Source organism: Aureobasidium subglaciale, assembly GCF_000721755.1.
Source record: "Aureobasidium subglaciale EXF-2481 unplaced genomic scaffold scaffold_15, whole genome shotgun sequence".
Lineage (NCBI taxonomy): Eukaryota > Fungi > Ascomycota > Dothideomycetes > Dothideales > Saccotheciaceae > Aureobasidium > Aureobasidium subglaciale.
Genome location: NW_013566980.1, coordinates 273184 through 296688, shown reverse-complemented (window position 1 = coordinate 296688; position 23505 = coordinate 273184). Strand labels below are relative to the sequence as shown.

Below are 23505 nucleotides of genomic sequence, written 5' to 3'. Positions count from 1 at the left end.
CCCTCAGCAGCGCCTGAAGTTGCCATGACTTCAGTCTTAAGCCGCTGAGCAGTCTGAAACTATTATTGTGTCGATAGATGATGATCCAGCGTAGATAATATCGTTATACAAGGTAAACAGGGTCATCCCAACAGCGAGTCAGACGGTTAAGACCCGTGCACGCCGATGAGCAACGAGCAATAGAGAGTCTTGGCCAATTGCGTCGGATGACGACGAGCCAAACCCTCCCTTCTCAGAGAATACCTATCTCTTCTTGCCTAATCATCTATCTGTCTCCACACGTTCTCCGGTCTCAAGATGTTGGCTAGCATAGTCCTTGACCAGAACTTTCCGCATTACACCAACCTGGACTACATATCCGGAAGAGTGTTTGTACGGACACCAACAGCGACGACAGTGTCTAGTATCGTTGTGAAATTGGAAGGTGAAGCCAGGAGTCGCCTGTTGCCCCCTCCAAATCCCAGCAATGATAGGCAGAAGCCTCAATTAGAATTTCACAAGGTTCGTGGAGTGTTTCTCTGATTTATCCTTGGTCATACCGTGATCCCGGAACAACGGACGCCAGTTTATCGAGCGGCCAATATTCAAGACCAATGTGCTAATGAGCATTCAGATTCTTTACAAGACTGTGGAGGTGTTTCCGCCTCCAGAGATCGCAGGACAACAGAGCACGTCGGGATCTTTATCCGGCAAGACTGCATACACGCTACCAGCTGGCCAGCATGAATACCCGTTCAGGTTCAAGGTATGAGCAATGTTCAGACGACATATTGCTCTTGCTGACCACAAAATAGTTCCCCTTCAACAATGCATGTGACCCCGCGTCAAACTCCAACCCGACGATAAGTTTGTTCGGAGGACTTAACGTTGAGATGTACAAAGCTCCCCACAGCCACGTCAAGAAAACCTTACCACCGACATTGGTAGGGTTTCCTGGCGAAGCCGAGATTCGTTACTATGTCAAGGCAACTGTGAACAGACCTAGTCTTTTCAAGGAGAACGCTCGCGCTTACGTGCCTTTTAATTTCTGTCCCATCGAACCTCCACGTCCACCACCGTCTGATGCATTGGGTTATGCAAGACGTCGACATCAATTCAACACTGACTTGCTTTCCACACCCACCGCAGCGCCTAGCAAATCGAAGATGGCATCTTTCTTTGGTGGCTCGAAGAAGACGGGTGAATCCGCTTCTGACAGCACGACACCACCAGCTCCATTTATAGCCGTCGATATACGACTACCAGAACCTGCTATATTGACCTGTGCTAAACCGGTACCCGCTCGCGTCATAGTCACAAGCTTGAACGGCAAGACCACAGCTTTGACACTGGTGTCTCTGCAACTTGAGGTCGTGGCCATTACCAAGATCCGTGCGCAAGATGTAGGCAGGGTGGAACGCAGCAGTACGATTCTGTTCTCTCGCAGCGGCATAGCAGTACCACTTTCTTTCGGTGACAGCGCGATAATGAATCCGAACCAGTCTCACAGCATAGAGACTGAATCAGAGGCCGAGATTGACTCTCGACTCTGGGGCGATACACCCTTACCGAACATCGTGCCACCCAGTTTTGAGACTTGCAATATCACTCGCACCTATGAGATCTTCGCACGTATTGGCATACGCTATGATGGACATGCATCAATGGTAAGTATTATTATTATTCCGATTTGTTTGATCTGCTGTATTCTGTCATGAGCTGACGTGAATCTAGCCTCAAATAACCACCATAGATCTCAGCCTGCCCGTGCAAATATTCTCAGGCATCAGACCACCACCGGAGCTCCTGGAAGCCATGGCAAGAGCTCAAGCCCAAGGTGCAGGCGAAAGCTCTTCTTCTGCGCCCCCAATACCGCCGAGACCAAGTTACCCAGCAGACGCCAAAAGCCCATCAGGAGCACCGCCACTACCGGCTCGTAAGCCAGTCGCCTCTACAGCAGCACCTATAGACACTATACAGACTCCAGTGCAGCACGTAGAGCATTCGGGCGACGAACCACCTTATGGCGATGCGCCTCCAAGTTACGAGGACACCATGGCAACAGATGTGCAACCCATGAACGGCATCCAGAGAGCTGATTATGCTCCACCTGTTGTCGCCGAAGACCCCCTGCTGAATTCTGGTCGAGGAGAAAAGAGTGGTTGGCATTGAGTCGGCAGTTAGATTGCTCATCCGGCCAAAGGTTTCAAGCATGGTATCGACGAATACATAGCATAATCATAATTAATCGTTCCTGTCTCGTCTGTTTCAACAGCAACTACCACAATGAGCTCAAGGTGGACTCTCCATCACATACGCCAATTTGGAACTGCCTGAGATGATGATCATAATTGTACTGTTCTGAGCCGAAAAGACTGAATATGGATGTGTTGCTCCATTGACCACTCTTGCCTTTCCTTGACCAGGGCTTTTCTTTCTCCCACAACCATGAGGCGATGCTCTTGTGGAACTTCTTCTACCTCAGGGAAGAGGAGGAAATTGCTCATCATAGTGATCTTGACGTCTTTGCTCAAGAGGTATGACAGTGGGTGTGGTGGCGTCGTAGGCACCTGTGTTTATGAGCGCCCGCAACCTCCTGATCATATCGCATATTGTGCATAAGTTTTGATAGCAGCCATTCTACTCCACCATAGCATCGCGCTCAGCACCACTGCTATGCGAGAAACCAGATGGACCGCGAGCTCCGCCTTTGAGCAGACCGTGGAATGCCCCGTCACCGTTGGAGTCAAGAGAGTCACTTGCATCAGCAAATTGCAGCTTCATGGGTACATTATCAGTCGTGTCCTCACGCTTGTAGACCGCGTGATGTTCCGACATGTGTCCATGGACGAACTGGTCCGAACGATCTTGTTCGTTATCGCGCGGTGCAGGGCGGTAGTCTTTGGATGACAGCAGCTGGGTTGTGCGAACAAGGCTGAGTGCCTCTTCGAGACTCTTGCGGTCGGCCGTTGATAGAGCTAGAATCAAGGTGCAGTTAGTATGTTGAGATTCTTCAGCGAGGATTATGGATCGTTAGGAAAAATACCTGATTGCATAGAGGCCAGGACTTGATCGATCAAAGAATCAGCGCGGGCTAGGAAGTCATCCGAACCAGCTTCCACCGTCATGCTATGTACGGTGGCGAGATTTTCAAGCTTCTTATGCACTTCGCGAGAGGCATTTTGGCCTCTGGCCCTACTAGCAGGGCCTGTGGAGATGACTTTGTCGTCCATGTCGTCAAGTTGAGGAGCGGCCACAAGCTCTTCGGCGATAGCCGAGTGGCTGCTATTCTTACCTTGATTTCCATGCTGGACAATGTTGCGGGAATGTTTTGCCTTGATCCTGGCTTTGCGCACAGCTCCATTTTGTCTGTGAGCTTCCAATCTTGCGACTCTCTCTGGATCAGCGGCACGACGGGCAGCCTTCTCTTGTCTCTTGGCCACCTTGACAGGATCTGGGGGAGTCGGAGCGGCCTTGTCCTTCTTTTGGTCACGCAGCTGTTGCCTGCTGAGTCGAGCCTTTTTCGTAGTTCCGTCGAAATTCATCCTCCTGAGAGCCTGGGATTGATGAGCGTGTGCCGGACAAGACACGTGAACTGTGACAAACTCACATTGATCATCTGGCTTTCCTCGTTCTTGGTTCGGTTCATCGCTTTAACTGCCTCCTTCGACATGTTGGGTTGCTTGGTGACTTGGTGCCCACTACGATCATCGGGCTGAGCTTGTTGTGACTGCTTTGCGGCGCCAGCTTCCGATTGTCGTTCCAGAGCCCGAAGGTACATATTTTGATGCAGCGGGCAACGAGGTCCAGTTTCTGGACAACTTGCGCAATCCTCACGAATAGGCACGCCTGGAAATATTATTTCAGACATGGTTGTATTTTGCGTCTTACGGGTTACGGGTATAACGCAGTGAAGTGCGGTATTGCGTCGACACGAAGACCAGATGCAGCGGAAGCAGACCAAAGTGAGGCGCGCGTGATCGTGACAGACGCACAGCCGGGTAAGTGACAGTGGTGGTCCTCTCAATACAGCTAGGAGGTGGACTCTCGGCAAGAGGGTGAGACGTGACGAATAGTTTGTGCCGCGATGCAAGAGCAGAGTGGCGTCAATGGGGAGAATGAGAAAGAGAGAGGGAGAAATGTTGAAGGGAGCTTGATGTGACACAATGAAAGACAGCTTCACTGGAAGCTCTCACCAACAACTATGGCGGAAGTCACTACTAAACCGCGACTGCCAGCCAACCCGTTCCCGGTTAATCACACTAGCTCTTCTTTTTCTTGCAATACTGTTGACATTAGACAACAATTCTCCGCAACTACCCATGACTTGCACCATATGGAGTCAAGAAGAGAATAAGAAAGTACTCGAGTACCTGACACTCGGTCTGCTAAGAAGCGGCAGATCATCGGCGGAAGGTCCGTGCGCCGGAAGTGACGAAGTTGAATCTCCAGCGACAACTTGCCTTGTCAACTGCAATACGGTCATCACGGTACAATATCAAACCAGCCTCTCGTCGTGCCATACCACTGTCAAGAAGCGTCCAGAAGAATCAAGAACCAGACGCTCAGTCAGCAGAAGTAGTAGACGGTGCGCGCGCATTCAGAAGTGGCCTATTTTCGCCGGCGCAGCCCACCCAACATCAGTGTCGCACGACTATCGGATTCATCACACATCGCTGCATCGATTTCTCGGCTTCCCGGCTAAAGACTGCTGAATTGGATTGCAAGGGGACCCAGTTTCGGTAGAAGCCATCGCTGTCATGTCAAACACCATCACTGTTCGTGATCCCTCTGTTCAGCGACGTCTTGCATGCCGGCGGCTAGAAACACCGAACTTTACTAACACATCCACAGGGCGAGATCTATGAAAAGATCATCCAGGAAGTCATCAACGCCTCGCAGAATGATTTCGAAGAGAATGGTGTCCAGCAGCAGACCTTGATGGAACTGCAACAGGTTGGTCAACCCCTTCTCCTTTGCAATTTACCTGTATTACATGCCTCTCGTCCGATTGTCTGAGCGTCGCTGCATTTTTCTGTTGTGATTCTTCTGTTGGCGGATTCTCCTGTTGGTTTCTTGCTCAGCTGGTTGATGCTTGCGAAGCTGAAAACTAGCAAGTGGCGGAAGCGGGGCTTATCAAAAAGCCCATCTTTATACTGCTTGGTCTTTGGCGTTCTGACCTCCGAAGATTTGCCGAGCACCTGACATGCTACACCTCTTGACTTCCTTGGATCACCTGTGTACTAACACATAATCAATAGTCATGGCAGCACAAGATGTCTCAGCGCGATGTTGCGCAGATGCCTTGGGACCCCAAGCCTGCTCCTCCTCCACCTCAACAACCGCCTCAGCAGCAGCAACAACAACAACAACAACAAGCACAACAATCTGCTACAGCATCCCTGCCTATGCAAAATGGTACCTCTGTACAGCACCAAACTCCTCAAAATGGACATCCTCAGCCCAAAACGGAGCCTGGTTCGAACTCTCAGCCCATGCACAGCTACCCTCAAGCCCAACAAGGCTATCCTCAACCAGTGAATAACCAGATGATGGCTCAGCAACGTGCAGCGTCCTTGGTCCAGCAGCAGTTTGGTCAGCAAGCCAACGCATCACTGAACGCTATGCAGCAGAGGGGTATTGCACTTCCTGGAGGGGCTCAAAACGCTCATCCTCAACAACAGCCACAGCAACAACAGCTACCTCAACAGCAGCAGCAGCAAAGACCTCAAGGCCTGCCGCAGCCTGTGCAAGGCGGGCAAGTAGGCGGTCAGCCAGGACAAGCTCAACAGCAACAACAACGTCAGATGCAAGCGCAATATGCACAACAAATGCGTCAACAGACGGCACACCAACAACCCCAGGTGAAGACCGAAGGCAATGGGCAGTACCCTCAGCAACACGGAGTCAACTATACTCAAACGGATGGTTCTGACGAAGCCGCACTTGACGCATGGAACCGATACATAAGCGAGAGGCGCAAACTTAGTTCAGCCCAGGTGAACAACAACGATCGCATCATGAGACGTCAGATCGAGGATCTCCAGCACAGATTCGAGAATGGACTGTTGCTTCCTCTTGACGATCGCAAGGAACATACACGTTACAGGAAGCGAGTATCTGGACGCAGAGTAAGCGCTAATGCCGGTTCGCGCTTGGCTAGCATTCCTCAACTGGATGGTGAACTCGAAGAAGAGGACGAAGATGCCATCAACTCGGATCTGGATTCATCAAGTGACGAAGCTGGCAATAATGCCGATGAAGAAGACGAGGAGATTGACCATGTCCTTTGCACATACGACAAGGTGCAGCGTGTCAAGAACAAGTGGAAGTGTACTCTCAAGGACGGCGTCATGTCGGCCAATGGCAAAGAGTAAGTTCATGTTGGTCATATGCTGATACAATGACTGACAAGTGTGGCAGGTACCTTTTCCACAAAGCTCAAGGAGAGTTTGAGTGGTGAAGTGTGAGGTTTACACGACTAATGGGCAAGAGGAGCTTGCGCCATGGTGAAGCACAATCCGGCTGCCAATCCTTGGTCAGTCTAACCTCCACATTGAATCACACGAATAAGGGGCGAGATGTTATGAGGTTGGCCAGATCCATTTCACGCGAAGTACAGAAAACTATGGCCATTTGACGCAGGCGGAAGGCATAATGGCAGGAGCAGAGAAGGTTCAGCAGAAAAGGCCGAAGCACGCAAGAAGAAAACATGATGGAGAAATGAGAAGTGTGGTCTGGTTATGGGGAGGCGACATCACTCGAGCAGACTCGAGAAGTCTCGAGGCAGCGAGCATAGTGGGCGGAGAGGATGCGTATCTTCCATTAGGCAGAGAAGAGCGAAAGTAACAAATCGAAGCAAATTCTTCAGCACAAGGTCATGAATAGCCAAAGCAGATAGAGTTCCAGGGCGGGCCAAAAGGCTGTCGGAGGATTTAGAAACCCCACAAGGCTCGGGAGTGTCCAACGGCGGCGGCGGCGTGGACGGTGGCACGCGAACAGGCGGAGTCGAGTGTCTCGCATTTAATTTTCCTCCAGCAATTGCACATAAGCCCCCATCTGTAGCCTGCTGCATGCAATACTTTCGTTTCTCAATTTGGGCTTTTATTTTGTTCCCCAGTCTCGGTTGTAACTTGACCCAGCATCGCCTCTGCTGTTTTGGTAGATAGTTCACACGCATCAATTCCTAACGGCCACGACTCTGTTTACGAATACATTTCGCAATCATGAACCCTCTCAGCACGAAACCCACATATCTCAACTATCGCGCATCTTCAAGCGGCACAGGTATCCCCTCGGGCATCCGTACCAGCAGTCCCAGTACATCAGCGTCGGCTCCCATGCTCAATAGGCTACCGTCGGCCAACTCGACTCTGTCCAGCAATCCCAACGGCAGCAGCATCATCCTTTACGTGCCCAATATCGCCTCGTCTGCACTGTCTCAGCATCTTTCTGTCCTTTTGTCCACCCACCGTATCGCTGCTGTACACCTGATTGGAGGCCGCGATGTCATACTCAGGAATCTGCGTACGGAAATCTATACTCTGGCTGGAAGAATGCGAAGCGATGTTCAAGTGTCTATCTCGGTGACGGAAAACGCAAAGGGGCTTGAGATTGCCGTCAGGGATATAGGCGCCAGGAAGCAGAAGGTTTTGGGTGCTCTTGTCTGCGAGTGTGACGAACAATCAGAAGAAGGAGAACAAGAGAAGGACATCTTGACACTCGAGACGGATGAGCTTGACGCTATCTGGAAGGTAGATGGGCCTCTCTCGATTCTTTGCCTTCCACAGTCCGAGCTAACATAAGATTTAGACATCAGTGCTTCCACTACACACTCTTCTCCGCAGCCTACTGCCTCTGTTCGCCGACACCACCACTGCCACGACCACCGCCCACCCCTCAGCCATGCCGTTCATCTACCTCGATACCCCCAGTCACCTCTCGACCTTCGCAACGACCTCCCGGGCCGCCCTCTTATCCTCCCTTACATCCTCGCCCGCCACGAAAAACATCACAATCGGTCCTGCCGCTGAATACCTCGTGCCAGCACCCGTCCTCTCGGAAACACAGAGCATGAGAAGCCTGCAAATCGACACGAGCAACGGAAACGGATACTCGGCCACCACACCAGAGACTAGCCCGCTCTTCAGTGCCGAGAGCCCGACGAAACTCTGGGCCAGCTGGGCTGCTCAGTACGAGTAAGATACAGATCGACAGGCCAAGGCACGGCTGGTTCGTGACTCTTTACAAACGCAAAGTAGCGAGAACAACAGTACAAGAGGAGTTATTACTCTGCATGGTACCCAGAAAAAGCATTATTGTATATATTCCTACTACATTCCAAACACAGTTGGGGAAAGGCAAGCATTGTTCATATATTCGAATACTTGTACATCATTCTATATTGGGCCGGTGCTATTCTTTGCCAACCAATCCGCTACTCTCGTGATATGATCTCTTGATCTCGAGAAGGGCCGCGCAGGTCGTATGTCAAGATTGGACCATATCTGAATGTGAACTGATGCATCTTGACTCTCCACTAACATGGATCACCTCAGTATGAGAGGGAACGTCTAAAGGCTTGCATTTGGAGTGAAGATATGTTATCAGGAACCAGGCACCTAGAGCCCTTCTTTGGCCAGCATATCTGGTCACATTAGCTTAGATGGACACGCGAATCTCCTACGCATCCATTGAAACTCACCAGCGATATCCAGATAGAAAGCGATGGCGTTGAAACTGTAAAAAGACACATGTCAGCAACCCAGAAGCTCCAAAGATTAGGACTAGAACAGATCAAAACATACTTCCTCTTGTTCCCCGTCAACTCCCACAAGAACCAACGCAACCTATTCGTCCAATTGATCATGTCCAAATGACTAACATCCTTCAACGTACCCTTATAAGTACCCCACTTAGCACTCTGCACACTGACCAATCCATCATTTTCACCTTCCAGTTTCTGAATAATTCTATGACTCTGTCGAAACATGCTCCAGAACCTTGGGTCTACCGTGGCACCGTAGGAGTAGTAGGCAATACCTTCACGATCGGGTGTCTTTGGGTTAAAGGTTTGTTGCATGTATTTTTGGGTTAGTTGGCTGAAGGCGCCGGTTTCGAAGCCGAAGAATTCGAGTGCTTTGTAGAGTTTGGGTATGTTGGTTGCTGGATTGGAGATGTGTGTGTCAGTTGTCGATGCAGACGTCACGAGTTTGGGATACTAACGGCCAATCCAAGAGAACATGACATCTGCAAAAGATGAGCCTTTAGGCATACGTTAGCAAGATGTACGTGCATGACAGCCGCAAAGAGCCATCATACCTCGGTGTGGCGTTGCGATTGTGGTCAAGGAGAGGACTTTGACGTTTGTTGGTTTCAATTGGCTGATCATGTATCGAGAGTCTAGGCCGCTGAAGATTATAGCCTGTCAGTTTCATCCATGATCTGGGCTAGTTATTCTGCGTTACCCCTAGCAAATCAATTAGCGAGACGTCATGAGAGATACGATGAGGAGATCTACCATGCTGTGTCTATCTCGCTAGTTAGCTGCCAGTCTTGTAAAGTGTCAGACATATGAGGCTTACGCGATAATGTTTACACTCTTTCCCTTTGCCTTGTTGTGAATGTCCTCACTCAACTTCTGAGCGCGAGCCTCGATGGACCCAGATGGGGGTACGGTGCAAGTAATGACTTCGATACCCTTTGCCGCTAGTGCTTCACGGATTCCTCTCCAGTACTGGATACCAGGAGCGACTGCTTTTGGGATGATGTTAAGCTCTTCGAATCCAAGTAGTCCATGGGCTAAGATGATTGGATTTTTGGGTGTGTCTGAATGCGTTTGTCAGAACAGGATACTATTTCGGTGTTCGCAATGGCTCAGAACTGACCGTACTTCTCGCGGAGAATGGCATACTGATCTTCTATGACCAAATCGCCGAGTTCTTCCTTGAGGCGAGGATCCTCGACCTTCTCTTCATGCTTCACGGGCGCATGGCTGAACTGTGCAAACCTAATACTAGTTGGAGAGATTAGTGACGAACAGTATGGTCGAAAGATCCGCCTAGCCGGTAATCGGAGGCTCATTGCAAGGAGGGGGTGCTTTTGATGTGGAAAAGGTAAACAGATGAGATGGAAAGCGACCCCGGGCATGACGTCAGATTCTCAATCACAAGCGTGTTCGTGGACGGTGGAACATGAGCTGAATTGCTTAGACAGTGAGGTATCCAAGCAACACTCTGGAAATGAGTTCTAGAGTGATGCAGGGATGTTGTCAGACGTTCGGAGTGTACAGTAATTGGTAGACTCGAGGAACATGTCTCATTGGTGAAGATCAATCTATGATTCGAAGGAGGATATCTACAACGATGAAAAAGCAGAGCGGCGGGAAAAGCAGGGGACGTGATTACAAGCACCAGCACAAGTCAGGATGATCATGCGACGGGCTGCTCGATTCTGTCGGGGACTTGAGGCTTGACATCGGTGACGGCGCGTAGCAGGTTCTCGACGACGGTGCTGCCCTCCTTGTCTCCAATGCTCTTGATCTCCTTCAACTTCTCATCTGTGTCTTTGGAAGCATCCTTCTCGGCCTGCTCGTTACCGCTGGTGTGCTAGAAGTGATGTGTTAGAATGCGCCGGTCGTCGGGAGACATGTGCAGGACGCACCTGTGTTGAGAACTGCTTGAACTCTTCCTCCTTCTTGTTGCGGTATTCGTCGATTTCCTTTTGAGCTTCTGAGCGAGCGTCCTTTACGCGCTTGGTGCGGTCTGGTGTGAAGGGTGGTCAGATGGAGCGTGGTGGATTATGGGATGCGGGTGAAATTACACTCTCTAGCTACGAGTTTGTTAGCATGTGCTTCAGATCGCAAGTCTTGTATCACTGCGTACCTTGTTGGACAATCTTCTGGGCTTCGCGCTCAGCCTATGGTAGCAGGTAAGTTGAAGTCTCGATGGGGGTGCTATCGGTCTAGCCTACGTCGAGCAGCGTTTGGATTCCAGCAGAGTTTTGAGCAGACTGAGAGTGGCGAATTAGTACACAAGCTCAGCAGAAAGAGCAGCATCGCAGCAGGGCAACATACCATGGTGAATGGTACAAGATGAGTGACGACGGCTCCGGGAGTGGTCGTTGGTCGGCTGGTGGATGTTGTCCAAGCGAGTGGTCCAAGCGTATGCGGCCGACTGTTCGGTGTTCGCGCCTGCCCGCAGGATCGCCTTCAATTATTGTAAACCACTCCCAAATCACATCATGTCGACCAAAGCAAAGTTGACTCTGGCCGCCACCTCCCTTGGTGCCCTTGGTATCATCATATTTGTCCACCATGGCCAAAAAGTCGAGAAAGCTGTACGTCCAACAAGACTTCTGCTCCTTTTGAATAGCCGTTCTCTAACTCTCGAATAGGCAATGCATGCAGGCGTCATTCGTGACATGGAGCAACAACGAATAAAGAAAGAACGCCAATTGGACTTTGACCTGCAAGCTCAACTGGAAAAGGAATATCGCAAGATTCAAACTGTATCCGACGGCCGCGATCCGAAATAATCTCGTCATCTCGCCATCAATCTACCATCTCTACTCCAAACATCCACACTCAAACAACGTTCGCATACGGACCCGTCGAGAATCGCTCTGCACTTCCGTTTGCCGACAAGAGGCGACGCTACTACGGCCACAACGCGCTGCTACGCTGCTACCCTAATAAGGGCCAGAGATGCACAACCAGCAAGCTAGATTGAAAGAAATCTGGGAAACAGGATGGGACAAGTGGGACTATATACCATGCGGCTAGTCTCTCTGGGCGCGTCCCATGCTGTCGAGCTGCACAGCCTGGCTGTGGGACACTCAGATGCATGCCATCTAGCATATGGTGATACGAACAAGACATGGCTAGCAGTTGCCCACGCGCTCAACAGCAAGTGTAGCGTGGCTCTTGTAGCTTGAAAAAGTGAATAGGGAAGGACTACAGTAGAAAGAAGCTGTTCTTGGTCATCATCTCATTTCGCCTGCGCAAGTGCGCTTACTCTTTGTCAACGGCAAACTTCTTGAGGTCGTCTAGCGATACCTTGTCGAGGGCCTTTTCGTTGGTAGCGTTCAAAAAGATCCTGGCATGGCCGCGATTAGTATTCATGCAATCTTGGTCCAGCCTGTTTTTGACATACTTGGGAACAATCTTATCACCTTCCTTGCCTCTGGCGTCGAAAGCTTCCTTCCAACGTGATACACAAAGACACCACTTGCAGCCTCCCTTGAGTCCGATTTGGCGCAAGTCGTTTCCGCGCTCTGCTGAGAACTTGAGGAATTCGTCAGAGACCTCTGCAGCGATGGCGTGGTTGCCAGCATCTGACGCAGGAACCTCGCAGTATCCATTCCTGAGATAGCCAGTCATAGGACTGGTAGAGTGGATAGCCAATGGCTTGGAGAGAACTGCATCTTGTAAGTGCTTGTCGAGCAGGCCTTCTGGAGATGCATTCTACATGCCGTTCAATGATCGCGACATTTCTTTGAAATGGAACTGATTGTGAGTTGAGCCGATCACGATACTGAACAGAGTTGCAAGGCACAGGAGACAGTGAAGCAGCGTGAGATGCATGTAAATAGTTATGTTGCCTTCGAAGCTTCAAGTCACTTTGATGGTCAAGAAATCATGCGCTCATCGTTCGCGAATGCCAAGACTGTCAAGCGGAGTCATGTAATTCGACCCAACATGAGGCTCTGACCGTGCTCTGTCTCCAGATGCACAAACTGGGGGGAACTCCACTCTTGTCCTGGACCTCTGGTGTGAGAAAAAGCTATCTTGCCGAGTTCCAGGGACGCTCAAGCTGAACTGTAAGTGAATTGGAGCTCGGAGTTTCGAAGGTCTATGTCCGAGCTATCTGGCAGACGAGGACGGCAATGATGAATTCGAGTGCCGTTTGAGCCGGTTCGTTAATTATGACAGCCAAACTTCCTTGACGATTACTTCGACATGCTTTTTTGACTATTTTCTTTCTATCAGTACTACCCAAGGACTGAGGCATCATGTCGCGCTCACTTTCGCCGTCGTCAACAGACGATTCGCCAAAGGAAAACTCCAATGACGACATACCCTCACAATCACGACATCCACCAGACGAGGAGGCCGCTGAAATAGCAAAAGAAAAAGACCAAGGAGATTCGTTTCTTGTGGGCTGGGACCCAGGCGAGGAAGCTAATCCTATGAACTGGTCGACAACGCAAAAGTCCTTCATCACTTTTATCCTCGGAATGCTTGCACTAGCCGCCAGTCTAGGATCTTCCATTATCTCTCCCGCCCAAAGAGACATTGCCGAGTACACTGGCATCTCTTCCGAGGTAGCGGTGCTTTGTATTAGTCTGTACATTCTAGGCTTCTCGATTGGCCCTCTGGTCTGGGCACCAACATCTGAAGTCTGGGGACGCAAGGTTAGTATGCTGCCGGCAATGTTCTGCCTTGGACTCTTCAGTATAGGCACAGCCATTGGCAAGAATGCTCAGACGATATTGATCTGCCGCTTCTTCTCGGGGATTTTTGGATCGGCACCTGTCGCAAATGTGTCGGCGGCGCTTGGTGATCTATACCTACCTAAGAAAAGAGGTGTGGCAATGTGCTTTTACGCGATTGCTGTCGTCGGTGGTCCAACCATAGGGCCCGTCATTGGCAGCTCGCTTACTGCCAACGTTGGTTTTAGGTGGCCTTCGTATATTCTCGCAATTTGGGTATTTGCAATCTTCGGGCTTGCTCTGTTCTTTCTGCCGGAAACCTATGCGCCTGTACTTTTGAAGAAGAAGGCAGAGCGGCTACGAAAGAATACTGGCGACTCACGTTGGCACCATCCACACGAAGATGTCAAACTGGATTTCAAGTCGATCGTCACGAAGCACCTTGCAAGACCCATCATCATGCTTACCACGGAGCCTATGGTCACTTGCATCGCTTTCTATGCCTCGTTCGTTTACGGGTTGCTATACATGACTCTCGAAGTGTTTCCCATCGTGTTCGAGCAGAACAGGGGCTGGCCGCTTATTTCAAGCACTTTACCCTTCTTATCACTGTTTGTAGGTGTCTTGTTCGCTGTTCTGATCAACTTGGCCAATCAACCACGATACGCTCGTGCTGTTGACGCCAATAATGGAAGACCTGTAAGTTGACTGCTGCTCGTCCTCGCCATTCGTTACCTGTTGCTACTGAAACGCACCACTTCATCCTGGTTGAATGCAGAGAAGAATCTTGCAGCTAGACTGCTCACTCCGGATCTACTCTACTGATCGCACTTGCAAGGAATTTGCTAACCACATCCCTGTATTAGTGTCCAGAGGAACGCTTACTTCCAATGTTTGTTGGGGGTTGCCTCTTCACGATCGGTCTGTTCTGGTTCGGATGGACCGCTGATCCATCCATACCGTGGCCGTCTTGCGTCGTTGCAGCCGCGTTCATTGGAGCGGGCTTCAACATCATCTTCCAGCAATGCATCAACTTTCTCGTTGATACCTACTCACTCTATGCAGCATCGGCGGTCTCTGCCAACACATTCTTACGCAGCTTAATCGCAGCCGGCCTGCCCCTCGCCGCGAGGCCAATGTTCAACCACCTTGGGGTCGGACCTGCTATGAGTATCCTTGGCGGAATAGCTGCACTGGCATTGCCCGTGCCATTGATCTTCATGAGATATGGATTTAAGCTTCGAAAAATGTCAAAATTCGCTCCAGTACACGAAGACTGAGCTATTGGTGCACAAGCGAGAAATTCACACTCGACTAGGCCTAAGGGCCCGGGAGAAGGTCGAGTAGACGTTGCAATTTCGGCAGAACGTAAAGTAGCAACAAGCGTTCCCAGCCACTTCGGATCTTCGCACTTATACGAACCTCGCCAGAGCGTTTCCCCCTCCTTAGATCAATGCACCCCGTATTAGATTGTGCTATCCAACCTCTTACGCCACACAAAACCGCCAGGATATCGCATGCAAGGTTTCCTTTGAGACCAGCTCAGGAGCGTCGTCACAGGAGCACCGCCGTAAAGGCCTGGCGCAGATTTCTGCATGAAACCTCCTTCTCTCGTCCCTATACTGGTTATTCTCACCCAAGAAAGGATCGATCTCGCATGGACCTTTGTCCACCTCGAGTGCGGTTGAGGACCTCAGGCCATCTTGTCGTCTGAGTTCGGTGTCTCCCTGGATCTACTATGGTCATGATGCGCCTGACGTCAGACATAGGCAGAACTTAAGTGATACCCTTCCTGCGATGGGTAGGCGATAGCTATCACGTGCCGAGTTCTTCTCTGGCGATTCTTTTTATGAGCCATCAAAGAGTAGATATTGGCGTGGACCTGATTATGCTTCAGGACATAATGATTGCGCCAACTAGATAGGCCAACCAGAGTTACATAGACTAAAGATTACAAGTAACACACAATAACAAATCACGTTCACGTTCCTGATCCTGGTTCATGCGGTGTTGGAAGTCTTGTACGCTTGTCCGACCTTCCTAAGATGGCTCGAGATTCCGGGTTTAGATCTTGATGCGGATGCTATTTTATGGAAGCCCGGATGCACGGTGACGTGCACGGGCGCAGGCATAAATATGCTTATCGCTGTAGAAGACGCGACCAGACAAGGTGACGCGTAAACTTGAGTAGCTCGCCAGGTTCCTTCACAACCTGTGCTAATATGGTGACTTTGTAGAGTTTATCGCTTAGTGACTGGCCACACGGTCATGTCTCCCAGGTTCTACGCAGACCAAGATGGCTTCGCCAGCGAGCACTCCCAGGTTGAACATGAAACACACACTCAATACATGACCGCCGCCATTGTAGCACTCTCCTGGCTTGGACTTGCTGCAAACCTGTCAGATCAACCGACAAGATGGAACAACACCCTTTGGGTGAGGAAACAACGTATTCTCCAGCCTCGAATCACAATTGACCGGCGCTAGGTGCTGGTCGCATGCCATAGTTTGACCTTGAACTTGGATCGAGACCCTCTACTGGTGTACAAAGCAGGACTCAGAAGTGCGCTATTGGCGAGCTTGCCTCTGGTTCAACTGCTACGTATCAATATACAAGCCCAGATATACTTCAACCGATCGACGTCAATGCTAATAGCCTTCGCTTTGGTAATCATATCGCTCTCGATTCGCCGTAAGCCAAGGTTGTTCACAGAGAATGGCATCGCGGTGGACGCTGAGAATAGCTCTTCCATCCTCTCGCGTTGCTCCATGCATTGGTCTCGAGATGCCATTCGTAATCCTGGTGCCTTGCCCGCTCTCGATCGAGATACAAGGTCCAAGAGTCAGCCCCCTATAGACGAAAACGTCCGATCATTGTTTGCTCAAATTTTGACCCAACGTGTTCGAGTGTTCGCCAAACAGTGGATCTTGACCGTTCTGCGGACGCTCCTCACATTCGGTTCCCCATACTGTGTTCTGCGACTGGTTGCTCGTCTCGAAAGTGGGGATACAGAGGACGCTTGGATATGGTTATTTTCCATGGCACTCGTTTCGACCTGCGAGACCGTCATTCACTATCATCAAAACTGGATGCAATGGTCGGAGCTTGGTATTCCCATCCGAGCACAACTAATTATGGCTATCTATCGGAAAGTGCTGAGAGGTAGCACTGGAGAGCATCAATCTGGCAAGGATCAGTCACCATCAGCTAATACCCTCTTGAACTCTGACACGGCTATCGTCAGTAAGTTTTCCTCAATTCACTACATACTTCCTCTATCGGGAGCCCAATTCATCATGGCACTCGTTTTCTTAAGAAGACTACTAGGCTGGCGAGCTCTGCTGATCACGCTCCTCTTCACCGTAATGACTATGCCCATGAACAACTTCATTGTCAAGAAGAGAAGAGCTACGCGAAAAGAACTAAGAAGGTCGCGAGACCAGAAAGACAGGGTTGTTGGAGAGATGATTAAAGCACTACATTACATCAAATTACAAGCCTCCGAGGATTTGTGGAAAGAGCGCATCAAGAAATACAGGGACGACGAACTGCGGGCTAAGGAGAGAGATTACTCCGCTCAGACCGCCGGCTTCATGTGGAAGATCGCATCACCTCTCCTGGTTTCAGGTGTCTCGATCTTCACAAATGCCTACTTTGAGGGGCAAACAACTGCTTCAGTTGTGTTCACGATACTCGAACTTCTACCCCAACTTCAAGGATCTCTAGGATTGGCGCCGCTAGTGATCCAGGACTTTTTGAGTGCAAGATCAGCCTCGCGGCGTATAGAGTCCTTCTTGAGAACTTCGGACCAAGAACAATATCGCCAACGAAGTCACTCCGGCGCTATTAACTTCAAGGATGCTTCCGTGAAGTGGCCCTTTAGCCGCAAGAAGTCTACATACCCAGCGCAAGATGACTATTCCGACTTTGAACTCCGAGATGTGAACGTCAGGTTTCCTGTTGGAGAGTTGAGCATCATCCACGGCGACACTGGGTGTGGGAAGAGCTTGCTGCTTGCTGCGATACTTGGAGAGGCTGAGCTGCTGGACGGCGTCATCGAAGCACCATGCGCGACTCATGACCAACCCGTCGCCTTCGTCACGCAGACCCCCTGGCTTCAAAGTACCACTATCAAGAACAACATAGTATTTGGAGAGCGTCTGGATATGTCACGATACAATAGCGTATTGGAAGCATGCGCTTTGATACCGGATCTCAAAGCACTCTCGAGAGGCGATGAAACCTTGATTGGTCCACAAGGTATCAAAGTAAGTGGAGGACAACGTGCGAGGATATCCCTCGCAAGAGCACTGTATTCCAAAGCGAGCACCATCCTGCTGGACGACATACTTTCGGCACTGGATACTCATGTGTCTGTACATGTTCTTGGGGCCTTGAACGGCCCTTTGGGAGCAGGGCGAACACGGATTTTGGCGACACATCAACTCGCGCTCTGTATGCCAAAGGCGAGTTATGCAGTCTGTATCGCGGACGGAACAGCGCAAGCCAAAGTGCTGGATACGTTTGGTAGTGGGCAAGACATTGTCGCAGAGCTCGGTAATGGTGGGTGGGAGCTGGCAGTAACATACGATGCTGACAGCCCCGAGCTACCTATTGAGGGCGATCTGCATAAGCACCAGCCGACACCAGATAAAGTGCCGACCACCGCAGATGCCACTAGAGCGACTTCCTGGACATACATCGAAGCACTGGGCGGTCAGAAATTCGTATTGATTTACTTCTTCGCCCTCGTGTTGCGACAAGTACTAATCACGCTTCCAATATGGACGCTGAAAAACATCAAAGCGCAAGGCCATCCCTCGAAGATAGCCCTCAACGACGTCTCATACCACACTATTCTGTACGCAATTGGCACTGCTTTTGCCGTGCTCTCAGAGCTGGTATTCAATGCGCATGAAGCTACCGGAACGCTAAGGGCGTCGGATACTCTCTTCAAGATGATGCTTGACACTGTCCTTCGCATGCCTCTTGCCTGGCTTGACAGTGTGTCTACGGGCGATTTAATACAAAGATTCTCTACGGACTCTCAAGCGATAGACGACACGTTGATGGCAGTAGTATCTGGGGTTTCGCAATGTCTCATTGAGATAGCGACTATCGTGATAGTTGGGTACGCACGAGATCATTTGTTGTAACGAATGCATGCTGATTTTATCAAGTCTCAATACATCCGCATATACCGGCTTGATGGTGGTTGGCGGATTATACGCCAGCTTCACGGTTGGTAATCTCTACAACAAGGCTCGCAAAATCATTCAGCGCGCCGATCGCAGACCTACGAGTCAGATGCTCGACCTTGTCACTACCACTACGATTGGATACTCGACGATCAGAGCCTTCGGTGCCCAAGGAATGTTGACAGAACAGATGCATAGTCACGTCGACGACTATTCGAGAGCAAGACGTCACTTCTGGATGGCCAATCGCTGGCTAGGTCTGCAGATGTCTCTGATCGGTATCGTATTCAGCTTCATGACTGGCATCGTGCTTTTGCGTTCTGGATCGGCCGTCATTGACCCTCCCTTGTTCGGATTCGCGCTCACCTTTTCCATGCGATTTTCAGGCGTCGTGTTCAAAGCGGTAAATGGTCTTGGAGCATTCGAGAAATCTGCAATCTCTGCAAGCGCAATTGCGGCATTCCAACATCTGGAGACTGAGGACCAAGACGGCTTGGAGACTCCTAGTGACTGGCCGCGGACTGGGAGTATTGAGGTGCGAGGTCTCAAGGTTAGGTACTCGGCTGCTCTACCTCGAGTGCTCAATGACATCAGCTTCAGTGTCGCTCCAGGTCAGCGTATAGGGATCGTTGGTCGCACGGGAGCAGGGAAATCAACATTATCATTGGCCATGCTACGCATGATGGAAGCGGAAGAGGGTACCATATCCATTGACGGTATTGATGTCTCTACTATTAGGCTGGCAGATTTACGTCGCAGAATAGGTTATGTTCCACAGAGCCCGCTTTTGTTCTCAGGTACGGTCCGCACGAATTTGGACCCGTCTGGTGTGTATTCCGATACAAAGTTGGAAGAAGCTCTCCAAAGAGTTATGCTGTTCTCCAGTTCAGGAGAGGGTCAATCGGGTGGCTCTCGCCTGCTAACACTGGATACCCCTGTCACGGCTGGTGGAGAGAATATCTCACACGGGCAACGACAACTCCTCTGCGTTGCGCGGATCTTCTTGCAAAACCACAAGCTCATCATCCTTGACGAAGCTACGTCAGCAGTAGATGACACAACGGACGAAGCAGTTCAGACTATTATCCGCAATGACTTGGAGCAGACTCTGATAGTGGTAGCACATCGTCTGAAAACTGTTGCGACGTTCGACAAGATTATTGTAATCGACGAGGGGAGAATTGTTGAACAGGGTTCGCCGAAAGAGCTCTTAGAACTCGAAGGCGCATTCTGTAACCTGGTCACCAGCAGTCGGGACAGCGGCAGTCTCATTGCGACGATAGCCAATAAGTCCACCATTGAGAATTGATACAGCTATGGGTTGCCCAACCAAATCACCCGATTTACGACCATCTCTTTCGCATAACAGTAAGATCTGCCACGATGAAGCTATATTACGGTCTTCGGTTTTCCTTTCAGCTACAGAATTCTTGATGGTGGCCTATTACTCAGGAGGCCCGTTTTCAAACACCACCTCTTTGCAGCATCGTCGATCGTACAATGAATTGCCAAAGTCGGATATTCAGTGAGATCCTTTGTCGCTGACGCCCTAAGAATGGTCGTGTGCCGGATCCGGCGTTTGCATGGTCCTGACATGAAGAGACAATGACTTGAGACATATGTTGTCGTGCATGCACAAATAGCCAATCTTTTCTCCTGCGCTTCATCCATCTGCAAAACTCATTACCCTTATCGTCTCCTTAAAACACTCTACTTTACACTAGTCGCTTACCAACGATGCCTCCCAAGAAGGCTGGCAAGAAAGGCAAGAAGGCCAATAGTGCCAACGACAAAAAATCACCACCCAAAGGTGTAGCAAGACCTGCAGCAAAGACTGCGAAAGATGACAAAAGAAAACGCGACGATGACAATGACGAAGAAGCCGACTCTGGAAGAAGGACCAAAAAGTCTGATACCAGAGTACGAGACTTCTCACCAGAGGCAGCCAAGATCAATCGAGTAAAGGAGTACTTGAGTGCCAGGATTAAGGATCTTGGATTCAAGGTAGAGCCTGTCGAAGGTCACGAACCCGACGATGAGGACGAAGAGGAACCCGAGGACGACTGGAACTCCATTGGTCGCCTACGTAAACGCTGTGACGACCGCCTTGACGATATTGAGGAAGCTATCCGCGCAGTCGGTCGCGAACTGTATGATGGGCTCGATCTCCCGGAACGTCAGAGCGATGAAACTCGACATGATAAGAGACAGAAACAATTTGACCAAGATGCGTTGGACAAGGAGATCGAGCCTCTTGTAGATAAAAGGCGTCTAGCGCCCAGCAAGAACTTTCCTGACGGCCGAAGATACAAGACAGCAAAACAGCTGGGAGATATGGCAAAGCACTTGTCAGAACTGCTTGCGACTGAATTGCTTCGTCGCCGTGTCCAGCATCCAAATGACGTGAGTCGCTTCGCGCATCCAAGCAAACGTATCAGAAAGCAAGGGCAAGAAACAGAAGCTACAGGAGAGGACCCACAGGAAACTAGACCGCTCGAGCAACAATGGGACAAGCACGGTCTTACGCTCCGGGAACTACTCGATTTATACAATCAGCAGGGCCATGTAGGCCAGGCTATTGCTCGGGACGACCTCCTGAAGAGATGCAAGCAGTATGGCCTTAGTACTGTCGGAGACCTCTGGGATCTAGAAAGGGGAATACTCCTTTACGAGCTTGCAAACAAACAACGCATGTATGGACTATCTCGGGATGCGATCAATGCTGTAATCACTGCTATAGGCGATCTTAGAGCCCCAACAAGCTCCGACGCAGCTGGTGGTGCTGCTGGTGATGGTGATGATGATAGTGACGATACTGGCGGTTCGTTCGGCGACCTGGAGAAGAGTAAGGGAGCACTTGGCAAGGGATCCCCGTGCAAGGGGAGTCCGGGCAAGAAAGCTCCGGGTAAGGGGGCTCCGGGCAAGCGCAGTCCGGATAAGGGGGCTCAGGCTAAAGGGGCTCAGGCGAAGGGGGCTCAGGCAAAGGGGGCTCAGGCAAAGGGGGCTCGAGGGTACAACACCAAAGGCAAGCCAAACACAAGATCGAACAAAGCGATTGACCTTGTCGCCGAAGATACGGTGCTCATAGAACGGCCTCAACTGACAGTCACCGACGGTGGTCAGAGTCAAATCTTCACGCAAGCCAATGTCAGAGGCACAGGGAATCGTTGCATGTGGCATGCAGTTCAATTGGCCTGGCTAGGATCGCAGACCGGGGTGGGTAATCGTCAAACCAACGCAATCAGATATCCCGTGAACATGCGGGTACGCCAGCTCTGGGCTGCCGTCATGGGCTCAGACGATAATCCTGCTCGTCGAGCAAGACGTGATCTTTACCAAAACATCCAGGCAAACAGTTTGCTCAGCCAAGATGGCTCCTTACAGAAGCGTATCAATAATATGGCGATGGGTATGTATGCAAGGTACTATCTTTGTACGCGCGCGCTAATGTGATTCCTAGGCGATCTTGATATGCTACAGGTAGTTGCCGATGCACTCGACGTAGAAATCTTTACATATACCCCTGCTCACCTGGACGATGGTTCTGTCGCGTGGCATAGGTACGTGAGGGGCCAACAGCAGACCGACCCAGCACGTCAGATCCATATTGCCAATTACCTTAGTGCGGTTCATTGGACAGCTCTTACACCAGTGGGCACTACCAGCAATATTACCTTGCCTGCACTCCCGCAAGGAAATAGGGAGCCGATACCAGGGGTCGGTCCTCCCAACCCGATTCCACGTCTTCGACCTGGGCACGCAGATAACACAGATCTGAGGCCGCAAGATCAGCGTGATGATCCGGAGGATGGACATGTTGCCAGATTAAGCAAAGACGAGGACAAGGAAGATGACAGGATGGAAGAAGATGAACAAGTGGAGGACGATGATGGCGATGGTGGTAATGATAATGATGGTAGAGACGACGGTCCACCCGATAACCAAGACGACCAAGGCAATGGCGGAGCAGATACCAGCGCAGCTCCCGCCGCCGCCAGAAGACAGTCATCTTCGAGAGCACGCTCGACCCGCTCGGCTTCCAATGCCCCAGCAAGGCCACAGCGGACGCGTGAGAATGGCGCATCTCGCAGTCCATTTCAGAAGCTTGCAAGACGACGTGCACGTACGAAATCGAAGACCAGATCGCGAGGCTCGTCTCATCCAGCCGGTGTACGAAAGACCAAGAAGAAGGTCAAGGCGCTCCGAAAGATTTTCCCGAATTTCGACACTGCGATGTCCAGCCCACAAGTCACTGCCGGCGCTATACGCTCTCCTTTCCGTCGCTCGACTTTCGCTAGTCTTTAGATGCCTCTGTGAGCCGGGTATTCCAATCGCTTCGTAAAGTGCAGGGTTGGCCATACATCAGAACACATCCTTTTAGCAGACTTTATTCGAGCTCCCAAGCCCATCGTTCATGTCTAGAGCTGTATTTGTGTAGACACTGGTGCGTAGACAGACCAGAGAAAGTGAACTCTGACGATTGTTTTCTGTGTTCATGTTCTGTACAAACAATGTCAAGATCGCTTCCCGCATGTCAAACAGAGACAGAGGTGAGCCTTGACTTGATTGGTCTACCAAGACACATGATACAAAGAGATGTACTTCTCATCTCCCTGGCGATCGTATGCACAACTCAACTACCCTGCATAGTCTATTTTTGCTGGGATTGCACAGAGAAATCAGGACGATGCAAAGCCGCAGAGCATTGTTGGTTTGAATTCCTTCGCCACACTCGCTCGAGCATTGTTCAGGTCTGTGAGAGTCATTGGTCTGGGCATCAGACGCTCAAGGGTCACACAACAAGACGCTATTAGTTACACGTTCAAACGGCGAGTGCCTTCCCCGGAACACATTGCTTGTACTGTTTATAACGTATGCTGAGCACAGCACCGTTGC

General features: G+C 50.5%; 12 protein-coding genes across 12 annotated transcripts; 8 read left to right on the top strand and 4 right to left on the bottom strand.

The window, feature by feature from the left end:
• Positions 1-297: 297 nt before the first annotated feature.
• AUEXF2481DRAFT_30908 (uncharacterized protein) lies at positions 298-2151 on the top strand (the record flags this gene model as incomplete). Its single annotated transcript, XM_013486824.1, has 4 exons — positions 298-501; positions 614-745; positions 795-1646; positions 1714-2151. The coding sequence occupies 4 exons, from the start codon at positions 298-300 to the stop codon at positions 2149-2151; spliced, it is 1626 nt and encodes a 541-aa protein (XP_013342278.1).
• A 468-nt stretch (positions 2152-2619) lies between these two features.
• AUEXF2481DRAFT_81125 (uncharacterized protein) lies at positions 2620-4234 on the bottom strand (the record flags this gene model as incomplete). The annotated part of the gene is made up of 3 exons (XM_013486929.1): positions 3590-4234; positions 3026-3536; positions 2620-2957 (listed from the first exon to the last, which is right to left on the bottom strand). The coding sequence occupies exons 1-3, from the start codon at positions 3848-3850 to the stop codon at positions 2620-2622; spliced, it is 1110 nt and encodes a 369-aa protein (XP_013342383.1). The 5' UTR covers positions 3851-4234.
• Positions 3998-4974, top strand: AUEXF2481DRAFT_307197 (uncharacterized protein). The gene has a single exon (XM_013486969.1). It carries the CDS (start codon positions 4146-4148, stop codon positions 4692-4694), a length of 549 nt encoding a protein of 182 aa, XP_013342423.1. The 5' UTR covers positions 3998-4145; the 3' UTR covers positions 4695-4974.
• A 281-nt stretch (positions 4975-5255) lies between these two features.
• Positions 5256-6442, top strand: AUEXF2481DRAFT_30906 (uncharacterized protein; the record flags this gene model as incomplete). Its single annotated transcript, XM_013486823.1, has 2 exons — positions 5256-6352; positions 6403-6442. 2 exons carry the CDS (start codon positions 5256-5258, stop codon positions 6440-6442), a joined length of 1137 nt encoding a protein of 378 aa, XP_013342277.1.
• Positions 6443-7205: 763 nt separating this feature from the next.
• AUEXF2481DRAFT_6404 (uncharacterized protein) lies at positions 7206-8181 on the top strand (the record flags this gene model as incomplete). Its single annotated transcript, XM_013486754.1, has 2 exons — positions 7206-7733; positions 7792-8181. 2 exons carry the CDS (start codon positions 7206-7208, stop codon positions 8179-8181), a joined length of 918 nt encoding a protein of 305 aa, XP_013342208.1.
• Positions 8182-8329: 148 nt separating this feature from the next.
• On the bottom strand, positions 8330-10083 carry AUEXF2481DRAFT_41562 (uncharacterized protein). The gene is made up of 8 exons (XM_013486881.1): positions 9867-10083; positions 9564-9807; positions 9499-9509; positions 9301-9390; positions 9205-9243; positions 8787-9144; positions 8684-8718; positions 8330-8626 (listed from the first exon to the last, which is right to left on the bottom strand). The coding sequence occupies exons 1-8, from the start codon at positions 10060-10062 to the stop codon at positions 8601-8603; spliced, it is 999 nt and encodes a 332-aa protein (XP_013342335.1). The 5' UTR covers positions 10063-10083; the 3' UTR covers positions 8330-8600.
• A 185-nt stretch (positions 10084-10268) lies between these two features.
• Positions 10269-11207, bottom strand: AUEXF2481DRAFT_307263 (uncharacterized protein). The gene is made up of 6 exons (XM_013486968.1): positions 11054-11207; positions 10951-10989; positions 10863-10878; positions 10801-10809; positions 10642-10742; positions 10269-10586 (listed from the first exon to the last, which is right to left on the bottom strand). Exons 1-6 carry the CDS (start codon positions 11054-11056, stop codon positions 10410-10412), a joined length of 345 nt encoding a protein of 114 aa, XP_013342422.1. The 5' UTR covers positions 11057-11207; the 3' UTR covers positions 10269-10409.
• Positions 11208-11951: 744 nt separating this feature from the next.
• AUEXF2481DRAFT_308037 (uncharacterized protein) lies at positions 11952-12637 on the bottom strand. The gene has a single exon (XM_013486967.1). It carries the CDS (start codon positions 12356-12358, stop codon positions 11990-11992), a length of 369 nt encoding a protein of 122 aa, XP_013342421.1. The 5' UTR covers positions 12359-12637; the 3' UTR covers positions 11952-11989.
• A 353-nt stretch (positions 12638-12990) lies between these two features.
• AUEXF2481DRAFT_6401 (uncharacterized protein) lies at positions 12991-14690 on the top strand (the record flags this gene model as incomplete). The annotated part of the gene is made up of 2 exons (XM_013486753.1): positions 12991-14109; positions 14277-14690. 2 exons carry the CDS (start codon positions 12991-12993, stop codon positions 14688-14690), a joined length of 1533 nt encoding a protein of 510 aa, XP_013342207.1.
• Positions 14691-15585: 895 nt separating this feature from the next.
• AUEXF2481DRAFT_306945 (uncharacterized protein) lies at positions 15586-20132 on the top strand. Its single transcript, XM_013486966.1, has 2 exons — positions 15586-18542; positions 18592-20132. The coding sequence occupies exons 1-2, from the start codon at positions 16057-16059 to the stop codon at positions 19916-19918; spliced, it is 3813 nt and encodes a 1270-aa protein (XP_013342420.1). The 5' UTR covers positions 15586-16056; the 3' UTR covers positions 19919-20132.
• A 214-nt stretch (positions 20133-20346) lies between these two features.
• On the top strand, positions 20347-22914 carry AUEXF2481DRAFT_6399 (uncharacterized protein; the record flags this gene model as incomplete). The annotated part of the gene is made up of 2 exons (XM_013486752.1): positions 20347-22018; positions 22070-22914. 2 exons carry the CDS (start codon positions 20347-20349, stop codon positions 22912-22914), a joined length of 2517 nt encoding a protein of 838 aa, XP_013342206.1.
• A 100-nt stretch (positions 22915-23014) lies between these two features.
• Positions 23015-23480, top strand: AUEXF2481DRAFT_307138 (uncharacterized protein). The gene has a single exon (XM_013486965.1). It carries the CDS (start codon positions 23121-23123, stop codon positions 23421-23423), a length of 303 nt encoding a protein of 100 aa, XP_013342419.1. The 5' UTR covers positions 23015-23120; the 3' UTR covers positions 23424-23480.
• Positions 23481-23505: the final 25 nt, after the last annotated feature.